This window comes from Wasmannia auropunctata, unplaced genomic scaffold (assembly GCF_000956235.1).
Source record: "Wasmannia auropunctata unplaced genomic scaffold, wasmannia.A_1.0 LD336064.1, whole genome shotgun sequence".
NCBI classification, from domain to species: Eukaryota; Metazoa; Arthropoda; class Insecta; order Hymenoptera; family Formicidae; genus Wasmannia; species Wasmannia auropunctata.
The window spans coordinates 1,049,850-1,061,950 of record NW_012026826.1 but is presented as its reverse complement, the minus strand read 5'-3'; the positions used below and the strand labels follow the sequence as shown (position 1 = coordinate 1,061,950).

The window sequence follows — 12,101 nt, the reverse complement described above, 5'->3', positions numbered from 1 at the left end:
ACGTGTGCTCATCCAACATTTGCTAACATAATTATATAAAACAATCATATCATTTTCAATTGCCATCTGATACGCTCATAGTCACTCACAAATGCCAAAGAGAACGGCTTTGCTGACAATCGTATGAGCACTTAAATTTCAAAAGAAACGGCAGAAAATAACGCTTATAAGCGTGAGCGCTTACAACGCATGAGCATCCAAAAGGAACGCACCAAACGAGGTGAAAATTACAAAAATGAGCATATTTACAAAATATTGGCCAATGAAATTAAAAATTCACTTTTGTAATTTTCACATTATTTCAAAATACGCAATTGAAGGCCTGGGGGTCGATTGTGTATCTTAAATTAAGATGAAAATTACAAAAGTGAGCAAATTTATTAGGTATTGACTAATAAAATTGCAACTATTACAGTGATTTTGCTCACTTTTTCATCTCGTTTTGAAATACGACATATAAATCGACTCCCTGCTTCTTTTTAGTCAATAGTATATCCGAACATCCAATTAGAGAATTCGTTTCCTAGGAACTTTCAGAACAAATCTTTTAGTAAATTTCGGCACCATCCAGAAGATGGCGTTACATCCCAGTGCACATTCGCAGCCTATATCTCACGTTAATTGCGAGTCCACGCTTTCACGGATTCTGCGAGGGTGGTCGTGTGGTGTACGTAGACACGGCCTGGCACGTAATTCCGTGGATTTCTCAATCGTTACCATGTCCTCAGGTACGTTCTCAGTTGGCGTGACAGCGAGTCCCGGTGGAAAGCGATTTTTCCGATGGCCGGGGTGATCCCGGATCGTCGTCCGCGCCGACCGTTCTCGCCTCCACACGTTCGCACCTAACCAAACATTACGCGACGTGGTCACCATGCTTTCGATATTGCACGAGCTGCTAGGCGCGCTTACGACACGGGGCGCGACAATACGCTCCTCTAACGATACGTTTGCGTACGTTTTTTTTGCAGGCAAAAAGAACAAGAAGAAGAAGGGGGTGACCGTCGACCTGTGGTCATTCTTGGCTGACGGAAACGGGCCGACCCCTAATATTCCTCTAAAATCGTCTAATTGGGCAGATGATGTAGAGGACGATCATGGTAAGTCGGAGGTATCGCCTTTGTCCCAGTTCGAAATAGACGATCGATTGTCGTGGTATTATAAAAAAAAAGTTAGATTATGTCAATTATTGTTAGATAATGCCAATTATTAAGTATATTTGTGACCTCATGCACTGTGAAATCATATGTTAGCATTATTCTTGCATTTGTGCAAAATATAAAAAATTATTTTACTATTTAAAAATTGCAATATAGTAAGATGAAATGTAATAAGGCTATAATCTTTTTTTTACAATGTAATAGATGAAATAGAATAATATTAAAATATAATGAAGCTACAATCCTTTGTGATAAATAGTTGGTGTTGGTACATGTAATAGTGTAAAAATATATATTTTTAGTTTCTTATTATATCGATAACTTTGCAGAAGGATTTTCATCAAGGAGTAGCAAAGATCCAGTTGTATTGCCGACTGCTCCAAGGGCTGCACGAGGACCAGGGATTGACGAGGAAAATATTCCTACAAATCCTCCTTATGTAGCCTACATAAGTAATCTGCCATATGATGTAGATGAAACAGACCTGGCAGATTTCTTTGCAGATATGAAGGTTCGATTTTTTTTATTACCCAAATTCAATAAATCAGAATCATAATATCACATTTTAAAGGATTGAAGACATGGTTTACAATATTAGTTTTCAATTTTATTCTATTAATGTGTTTTTTTTATATAAAGAGAATATTTAATTATAACGATAATGGAGCTGTTGAGCCAAGCTAGGTGTAACGTGCTAATAATCTTTTTTGAACTGTGATGGTAAACAAAATTTATTATAAAGCTACTTAATGTACTAATTATAACAGATGTTTTGATCCTTTTACATAGAATATTTAATATTTTACTCTAGTTGTATATGCATGTAATAACGATTGCATGGTTTATCAATTTGGTATAAGCGATGATTTCTGCACAGTTAAATATTCCAAACAAATCTTTATTTATATTGTACATAAGGGAGTCTCAATGAACGCTTTCAATATTTTTTAATTTTGGTTTTATTGAAACATAAATATTTGAGTTTCTTTAATAGGATAATAATGTAGAGTGTTTTTTACTTAAATATGTCGAATAGTGGGCCCAGGAATTGAACTTGGGCATATTTATCGCGCAGCTATTCTAATTGAGCTATTCAGTGCTTCTCAAGTACACTTATAATCTTAATTGTACATTTTGACAACACGATCAAATATGAAAATTTTTTTTTATTTCACAAATTATTTGCAAATTATGCGTTTTCTATATGCAGATTTCAAATATGCGTTTGCCAAAAGACGCAAATAAGATCAAGGGTTATGGTTATGTCGAATTCGAGGATCGTCAGAGTTTAATTGATGCTCTTTCTATGACAAATACGGTAAGCAAATTGTGGTTAATGGCATTTATGATTAAAGAAAGAAACTGCTGAAAACAATGTTTGGTGTCTTTTCATATAGACGATTAAGACGAGACGAGTGAGAATTGAAGTCTCGAATAGCAGTAATGATGATCGTCGAGGCGGTAGGATGGGTAGAGATAGCCGTAGGGACAATTACGATGATCCAGAGCGCACGTCCGGCGACTGGAGAAGCGGACCGCGTGAGGATTTGTCGGACGGAGATTCCTATCGCAGTCGGTACGATAGAGACCGGTTTGACAACAGAGACCGGCGAGATGACAGGGAAAGTGCGTAGATTTTTAAATCAAATTTGATATTTTTGCGGAGAGAAACGAAAGTTTTGATAGAAGCAAACTCTCGAAGGATCGTCTTACAATACAGAAACGTTTTCTCATTGAACAGGACACGATTACGATAACAAGCCAGGTGCGTGGCGTGAGAGAGACAGCAATGATAAAGGATCTACTTTTAAAGAGAGGAGCAGCTTTAGAGATGACAGCAGGGACAGAGACAGGGACTGGAATCGTTTTGGTGATAGAGGGAGAAGCAGAGACAGGGACGGGGACAGGAGCAGCAGTTTCGGGCCACGTCGTAATTATGGTGATTCTGATTGGGATCGCGATCGTCGGCAAGATCGAGACGCGAAACCTGCGCGTAAGTATGAACAATTGTTTGATAAAACATTATGAGAGATATCGTATCTCTGAATCAATTACCGATATTTTCGTTTGATTGTGATTACTTAGCCGAGACACGGCAAAGACCGAAATTGAACCTACAACCTCGCACGAAACCCGTCGAGCCTATCGTAGTTGCGGAAGATAAGGATTCGACAGGTAAGGATCCGGCAGATAATGATTCGGCAGGTAAGGATACCACAATGGAATCGAAATCAACGACGAGTACGGAATCGACTCAACGAGCACCAGCTGCCACGCCCGTGCCAGCGGCCAATATTTTCGGTGCTGCGAAACCTGTAGATACCACTGCCCGTGAACGAGAGATAGAGGAGCGTCTCGCCAAGTCTTACGCGGAATCACGTTCTCGAGAAGAGGCGTATGTATGATATAATACAGAATATCTCGAAATTGTTAGATTATACATTAACGTAAATTATTATTGTTTGAAATTTTTATCAAACAAAAAATGATGTCATTTCACATCGAAGATACTACGTTGTTTTCATTATATTTGTAAGAATATGTTCGTTTTTATTAAAAATTTTGATGCATTTTCTCTCCAGGGAGACTAAGGATCGTAGAGACGGCACTTGGGGTCGACGTAATGGCGTAAGTATTTTATACTTTGAACACAAGTTACAAATGCGTTTGTAACTATAAAAAGTCGTGACTTAAGTAATTTCCATTTGCAGGAAGGGCGGGACGACCGAGACAAGGACAAGGAGAAGGACAAGGAGAAGGAGAAAGAGAAAGAGAAAGAGAAGGAGAAAGAGAAAGAGAAAGAGAAAGAGAAAGAGAAGGAAAGAGGGCGGCCGGCTTGGCGATCAGAAGAAGACAGAGGTGCTCGGGTTGAGAGATCCGCGCCACGATCTCAACCAACTCCCACTTGTGCTGGTAAACTTTTCTTTCGCTTTTAAACACTCTTACAAAATTTCTTTATTCGGCACAGACATGGATAATTGTGACAAATATTTTTTAAAGTAGAAGAGCAAAGTGGATCGAAAACATCGCCAGCTTCGCGCTCTGGACCACCGATATCCAAAGGACCTCAGAAATCCGTTGAGAAGGATACTCGTGCGGCAGAAAAGTATTATTAACAGAACAAAATACCTATTTTTTCTTATATAATAGTATATGTCGCGTATACACGCGAGATTTGCATTTATCTCTATTTTATTTGTCATTATTTGCAGGGATCGTAGAGACAAAGAGAAAGATGAAATCAGTAGAATGCCGAAAGCTAAGGACGAACAAGCTCCAGTGAGTAAAATTAATTAATTAATGTCAAATATTGATGAATAGATATTTTAAAGATTTTTTTTTTTTTAAAGAATTTTGTAGCTTCCAACAAATATTCCATGCTACCTGATGATGTGGATCCCGACAATATCGATGAATAGTCTTAATTGATTACAATTTGCATCACACACCGACTAAATTGTGCCACATGCAACACAATTATGCGTATTATTATATATAATTTGTTTTACTTCTACTATTGCATGGATTTGTCGTAAGCCAGGCGTTGCGCTATTGGTATTACTTTACTGGAATTATTGTTGATTTGTATTTAATCTCTATATTTTAATATTCTCAATATAACTATATTTCTATATCAACTTATATATATTTACTTTACACATTTCGGCACGAAAAATTTTGGCATTGTTAAGCTGCAATGTCGCAAATTTCTCGTGATCGCCGAATAGTCACATCAAACTTTTTGTATGATTCCAAGAATAATTACACTGTATATGAGGTGTAGCTATTGGAACTTTATATATCATACTTAATCCACTGTACAGTAATTGTACGATATGTGACTCGTTTACATGTAATATAACAATGCCAATATAGAAGGAAATTAAAATAAGTATATGGGAATACACAAATATATATATATATTACGTCTACTTTAATTTTTATTTCTCCCTACATTAATCTCTCTGCGTACTTATATAAATATATACATTGAAAACAATATGAAATCGATTGATAATAAAAAAATATATTAAAGGACTCGTATGTGTGAAAACAAATATATTTTTATAATAAATATTCGTAAAAAATCACGTTTTTGCAATGCTATATAAAAAAATTAGTATATATATTTGCATTTATTCTCAAAATATATTATATATATTGTATGTATTGCATCATTGATTCCAACTTCTTATTGCTGAGTAGTCTGTGCTAGTTGACGTAATTGCTTCAATACAGTTTCAAGCAATTTCTTTTTATCTCTTTCGCTTTTCTTTAATACAGAGAATACCGTTTTCTTATCAGACTCTTTCAACCTAAAAAAAATATATTTTATATATATATATATATACACATATATATGGATATATGTGTCAATAAAACGATGCACTTAATACGCGCAAAATAAAAGTAGTAAATAACATATATAATACATACTTTTCCAACAGAAGCACAGCCATATTCGGGGTTACTAAATCATATTTACTAGAGTCATGACCATAGTCGTGAAAATAAGTAGGCCAGTCCCAACTCATGAATAAATCTAGTAACTGTCGTAATTGCGAAAAGTACTGCAACAATGTTCCTTCTGGCAGTCCGACGACTGGCTCAGAAGCAGCAAATTCTGGAAATTATAATAATTTGAATTTTTATATTCAACAGTATTATATATAAAAAATATATAGTCTTGGTCACAAGTATAAAGCACTCGCAGTTTATTTGTATTTTCTTGGAAAAGACGATAATACAAATCAAACGAGGATTGACAAAATATTAAAAATATAAAAATTATTATAAAAACAAATATTTTTCAATAAAACTGTTTAATTAATTTTTTGTTAAATATAGCACGTTTACATGTGGGAGTGCTTTATGGCCAAGGTTGTATTGTAATAAAACGTAATAAAGAACATAAAGATTTACGTTCGCATTGTATCGTATCCAAATTGACCTGTTGCAATGCACCCATGGATATCTGTTTCACATCTTCACTAATTAATATGCCTAATATGGCTTTAGCGATGTGAGAACACGCGGATTTGCATGCCACTTGAGCTACTTCATCCTGAAATGTTAATTGTCGATTATTATATTTCGGAAATCACATACATATGATTGCATTATATATTGCAATATTTACCGGTAAATTGGTGAAGCACGTGAAAGTGCTCTGCAAAAATGCAATAAGATCTGTAATGAATCCCGAGGCATGTCCTTGAGGTTCCGCCAAATTCCAATCGTAATTCTCTAACTCTAAAAATTCATCCAGCTTATTCTTCAGTTTATCGCAAATCTGCTTTTCAGCATCGTCTCGTGCGACCCGAAACATGGCAGATTCCACCCCCATGCAACTTAACTGCCCTTGATGTGGTGTACTAAAAATAATTTGGACATAATATGCTTAATGGATCATACAAAAGATAGAATGTTATGATAATGTATTAGATGTTTACCCAGTAATATTAGTCACAAATTCTTCTAAATACTTCGTAGATTTCTCGAGATATCCTGTATTTATTATAATTTGTACCACTTGCAAAAGTGCTAAGGATGGTTTGCGAAACAATGACGATAAGCATCCACTGAAAGTTCTTGTTAATAACAGATTTGTCGACTTGCATATCATCTCATCAATTTCCGCCTGCGTGAAGTTCAAGTCCTCGGAGAATTTTAAGCAAGCGTAAATGAATTCTTTCACTTGCTGGTAGACCTTCGGTACCATGCCAGAAAATGGAAATTTTTTCGGAAACTTAGCCTTCCGCAATTCCTCGTCGTGGTAAGGAAAAAGATTCAAAATTTCGTCGTATTCTGCTTGCGTTGTAACCTGGAACGTGATGACAGAGTAAATAAATAATTTAGAAGTCCTTAGTCACAGGGATTAACTGTTTCACAAGTATGAATGATCATTGATCAATGATCATTACCTGAATTGGTAAGAAACTATCTTCGTCCAAAATATCCCTAAACACTTGAACCCAATGTTGCATCAGCACTTCGTTGTAATGAACTCTAATTTCTTGTAGCAGATCCCATAACTGTTCTACAGAGTAGCCGTAATCCTGTTCATAAATAATAGGAAAATATCATTCGAATTATAGACGCATACATAAATATGTATAACAATAAAAGATTAATGGCACTTTGCTACTCACCCTTAGAGTAGTATTGAATAACATAATAAGATTTTTTATTTTTAGTATAAGCGTAGCGTCTGTACAGTATGCCTAAAAAGGTATAAATTCTCTTACATATTAAATTATAATTGTATATCAATTATAATTTTCTTATATTGATTATAAGATATAAGGTGATTCCTAAGTATACAAAATGGATGAATCTTTGGCTTATTTTAAGAAAAAAATCTTTTATAAACATATGTTTTAAATTGCTTGGTTTTTAAAATACAGAGTGTCAAAGTTGAGAAAAAAATATGAAAATTTGGAAAACGCTTAGAGATATTTTATTCAAATTTGATGTATGTATATGTGATATTAAGTACAATTTTTCAGTATCAATGAAACATTCTACACTAAGGGCGTAATCATTAAGTTTTTCAACGAAGCAACTTAGGATATGGTCATAGAACTTTGTTTTTTTTAATCTTAAAAGCCATGGAATATCTCCTTTAATTTTTTGTACTTACTTAGGAATTACTATAGTCTATATAATAGTATATACATAATTTACCGAATGCGTGCGCAAAGCATTCACTATGGTGGATAAGGCCATAGTCCAAAGCTCGTCCAAGTATGCGCGAGTGGCTAGTCCATTTCCTGTGTTCAATATGTGATCCTCTACCACAAAGAAACCAATAATACCGTGTAGATAAGTCTGATATCCGACTATACTCTCGTGCTATATAAAAGAATGTCTTATTACTGGAACACAAGATGTACGTACAAATATAGCAATATTTGACAAGAGAATTTACCATATTAATGGGTGGCTGTAAAACTAGTCTAGCTTGCTGTTTTCTTTGTTGTCTATAGTACGTTTTAAAAGTTTCTCCTTCCCGGAGCACGGTATAGATATGCATACATCGATACACAGGACTGAAATCCATTAAATCTTGGGCACTCAGTTCCTCCTCAATTTCGTTCGACTGATTCGCGTGAGATCTCTTTTTCTTCCTTCCTATAATTTCTGCCTCAGTCGCTAACTGTTCAGCAGTCTGATATAAAAAATTGTCCAAGTTGATAAATTATACATAGTTATATAATAGGTTTACCTAGCATATATAAATTATATACGAGGATCATTTTTAAAATAAAAAATAAGTTCTGTTATAACAATTTATTGTAAACCAAAATCTTTGTTTTTACAACAAAAATATATTTTAAACTATTTTTCAACATAATCCCCATTGATATCCAAGCATTTTTTAGATCGGGAGACAAGCCTAACAAACTCGCCTAAAGAACTCTGCTGCCTATTCCTTGAATCAGCCGGTGATAGTTTCGTGGATTTTGTCATCGGTCTGCAAGTGTTTTCTGCTCAAAAATTCCTTTAATTTGAGGAAAAGATGAAAGTCAAGTTTGGACTGTACGGAGGATAGTACAAAACCTTTCACCAAAACTTTCGCAACTGTTCTGCCATATTTTGAGCAATGTGAGGATGCGCGTTATTGAGTAGATACCTCCGCCGAAATTGTCACCGACTGGTTCAAGGCGACAGAGATCTTCAACGAGGGGATCATCAAACTCATCTCTCGATAGAAAAAATGTTTGGATATCAACGGAAATTATGTTAAAAAATAGTTTAACATATTTTTCTTGTAAAAATAAGGAGTTATGATAAATCGTTATCAGTTTATAACTAAACGATTCTTTCTTAAAAAATTCTTATAATTATAAATATTAAGTAAAAATAAAAAATTACTCACATGCCTCATTGCAACTTCCCCGATCTTTGGCGAATGTTTTCTTATGTTTTCTAAAAAATCTCTTAAATCAGACATAGATGCATCCTTTATATTCTCGCGCAATCTAGAAAATAAGAAAGACAATTCCATAATATTTTGCCACAACTATTGCATATAAAGAAGCAAGATACTCGTTGAAATTCTTTCAATCAAACTTACTGTGGAATTTGTTGCGTGATTTGAGAAGAAAACCTGTAATTTGTAACTTTTGGCAGATCGTGATGCTCCAACTGCTCTAGCGTCTTCAATGCTGGATAGTAACGTTTATCTTTTAACTGCTTCTGCAACTTTGCGTACGCAGCTAAGACAGGAAGGCACATAGTGAGACTGTCCACAGCAGCAGCCATGTTGCTCTCGACTTTGCGGGCTTTCACGAGTTCCTCACCTTTTTCGATCACCTTAGTAGACGTAGCAGTGATGCATTTGTCAAGCTCCAATATTTCTGCCTGTATAATGATAAAAATTGAATTGAGTAAAGAGTATCTTATTGCTCTTTTGTTACAACGACATAAAATAAGTTTGAATGTTTTTGAATCATTAAAATTTTGTAATATTAATTTTGAAACAATTTTGAGGTAATTGATTGTAAAGAAATAAAAATACATATTTTAATGTTGCCTTTTTTCTCTATTTCCTATTCTTTTTTTTAAATTAAAAAATAGTAATTTTTTAGTTATGTCATTGTTATGACAAACGAGCAATATTACAAAGTATCATTGTTGGATTATAATCAAATATTACTGTCGCTAATTAGTTTCATAGATAAAACTAACGTTCAATTGCTGTGCCTGCGAGCGAACTTGCAAGAGCTCTCGGATAGAGTCAATAAATCCCTGGTAGTGATGATTGCACATCCTTTCAATGTCCTTGTCGTGAGCCTTGATACGATCGTCGAGCTTCTCCATAAATTTCTGATGTTCATGGCCATCATAAATCGCTCTGCAAAATAAATAGAAGTGGTGGACACATTTCTATCATCTTCCTTTCTGGCGAAAATAAAGATTGGAGAGTAAATCAAATATAAGGGGAGAGTGACAGAAGCACACACAAGACTTCTAAAGAGCAAAAATTGCAAAAATGGCATTTACACTTCTTTTTGTCTGTTTTGTTGCCTCAATTTTTATTCCCCGGAAGCTTCGTTTACGTTTCTGCTACTCTCCTCTTACAGTTCGGTTTACGCTCCAATTTTTATTTTCACTACTCAGATACAAAGTTTAAAATCGGAACTTAAGATATCTTTAAGACGTTTTTTTTAGACATCTCAGAGATGTCTTTTAGATGTCTTTGAGACATCTTCTGTCCTGATTTTGAGCTTTGCATTGTCCGAGCAAAGTCTCAATTGGTTTTCGTAATTATGCGATCCAAAACCATTTGTCATCCTGAGAATACCTGAAAACAAGGCCTATACTATTAGTGTCGGTCGACTCTATCTCATAGAGCAAGTACTCGTGCTTTGGCACCATCGATGACAGGAGACTTTGTGACAAATTAATCGACATCTTTGACAACGTCGCAATCGCAAATCTGCTCAAGAAATTCGTTCGAGGAATACGAGTTATACGGGCGGTGGATGTGTCTACAATACCACCCCTCTTTAAAACCACCCCCTCGAGTGCGCATATGCGCATGACGCGCGATATAGTTGCATCTGCGTAAAGGGGGTGGATTTAGATATAGGGTGGGCGCGTACTTTGATCAACGAATCTCCATTCTCGAATTATTAATTTCACTCACCGGAATGTCGGGCCCAGATAGTCATCGATGCCCTCAATCTCCTGGATCAGAATGTCGTAACGCTGCATCTTCGCCAAATTCCAAATTCACAGAATTGTCAAGCGATGAGTTTGACGCACCTTTTTAACGGCCGCTCGTCGGACAGACCGATTGCCAAAGTTTCTCACCCTTGTAAGACGTTTAAGTTTGACTTTTCTATTTATCTCGTATTTGGCTTTATTGGCAGCGAATCATCATGTTATTTCAATTTTACATTTGATATTATAAAATTTTTATAATAATTATCATAATTTTCCCTAACCTACATGTCCTACACTGAAATGTCTGAAATAACCGAAGCCTCGTAGCGTTTTCCCTTAGCTGCACTAGTGCAACATTCAATGCATATGTTCTTTTTAGTTGAACTGGCTGCACTAGTTCACAGTTTATCTTTCTCTTTCTACATTAGAAGAAGAAAGATAAACTTTGAACTATAGTGCAGCTATCAATTCAGAAAAGGATAGGCATAAACTCGTATTCATATGTATTGACGTAGGAATATATGGACGGAGCATTTGCTGGTAGAAAGGTAGGTGAGGGAGGTAGTAATATTCGACGTAAAGCGATCACGTGGGATCAAACCACCGACCTTTGAGTATATAGATACCTGGAGGTGGAATGCCTTTACTTCGTCCTCTCTGTCTGTTAAATGATCGACGCATGCGCAGAGAGGACGAACATTACTCGTCTACCTTTCTCTCTCGCACACATCTTGGACACAGCTTTCGAGCCAACATTCCCCCTCCATGTCTATATACTCAAAGCCACCGACAGAGAAAAGCATGCTTCTCTCTTTAAGTATATAGTACATGGAGGTGGAATGCCTTTGTTCTTTGTAGAGTCCTAGATTATCAGAGAAGCGCGACCGGTGTTACGAGTCCTGATTGGACTCGCAAATGGCCAATCATAAGATTGATTTATCGCTATTATAAATGGCTGCCGAATAAATCAATCTTATGATTGGCCATTCGACGCCTATTTTTAATATTTTCTAGTACTTTTGCGATACTGCCATAAGCCGGTCGCGCTTCTCTGATAATCTAGGACTCTAGGCACACCCAGCTTCATGCATTGTATTCAATCTTAGAACGAGACACCCTCGTAAAGTACCGGTATGAAGCCAGCTGTCGAACTAACGATTTCAATAATTTTGAATACGTCATTCGATTGCTAGTCGTTTGCTAATTTTTGCATCTATTTATATTTTGTTTGCATATTAATTATTTTGGGTAAAAAATCGAAAATAAAAT

General features: G+C 35.6%; 2 protein-coding genes across 8 annotated transcripts; one reads left to right on the top strand and one right to left on the bottom strand.

The window, feature by feature from the left end:
- The first annotated feature begins 559 nt into the window (after positions 1–559).
- LOC105450272 (eukaryotic translation initiation factor 4B-like) lies at positions 560–5,078 on the top strand. Of its 2 annotated transcripts, none has more exons than XM_011690045.1 (12): positions 560–728; positions 969–1,097; positions 1,487–1,668; positions 2,368–2,475; positions 2,555–2,783; positions 2,899–3,150; positions 3,243–3,552; positions 3,740–3,785; positions 3,869–4,070; positions 4,161–4,263; positions 4,370–4,436; positions 4,508–5,078. In XM_011690045.1, the coding sequence occupies exons 1-12, from the start codon at positions 575–577 to the stop codon at positions 4,574–4,576; spliced, it is 1,851 nt and encodes a 616-aa protein (XP_011688347.1). In that variant the 5' UTR covers positions 560–574; the 3' UTR covers positions 4,577–5,078. The 2 variants fall into 2 exon arrangements, with proteins under 2 accessions (XP_011688347.1, XP_011688346.1); XM_011690044.1 differs by having other exon boundaries at positions 4,158–4,263.
- Positions 5,079–5,280: 202 nt separating this feature from the next.
- LOC105450271 (exocyst complex component 6B) lies at positions 5,281–11,343 on the bottom strand. 6 transcript variants are annotated; one of them, XM_011690039.1, is made up of 15 exons: positions 11,114–11,343; positions 10,813–11,026; positions 10,468–10,602; positions 9,852–10,017; positions 9,238–9,524; positions 9,040–9,142; positions 8,089–8,328; positions 7,845–8,012; positions 7,310–7,381; positions 7,082–7,216; positions 6,611–6,981; positions 6,298–6,532; positions 6,081–6,222; positions 5,595–5,781; positions 5,281–5,473 (listed from the first exon to the last, which is right to left on the bottom strand). In XM_011690039.1, exons 2-15 carry the CDS (start codon positions 10,878–10,880, stop codon positions 5,350–5,352), a joined length of 2,433 nt encoding a protein of 810 aa, XP_011688341.1. In that variant the 5' UTR covers positions 10,881–11,026; positions 11,114–11,343; the 3' UTR covers positions 5,281–5,349. The 6 variants fall into 6 exon arrangements, with proteins under 6 accessions (XP_011688341.1, XP_011688342.1, XP_011688340.1 ...); XM_011690040.1 differs by having other exon boundaries at positions 10,813–10,980; XM_011690038.1 differs by having other exon boundaries at positions 10,813–11,343.
- Between the last annotated feature and the right edge of the window lie 758 nt (positions 11,344–12,101).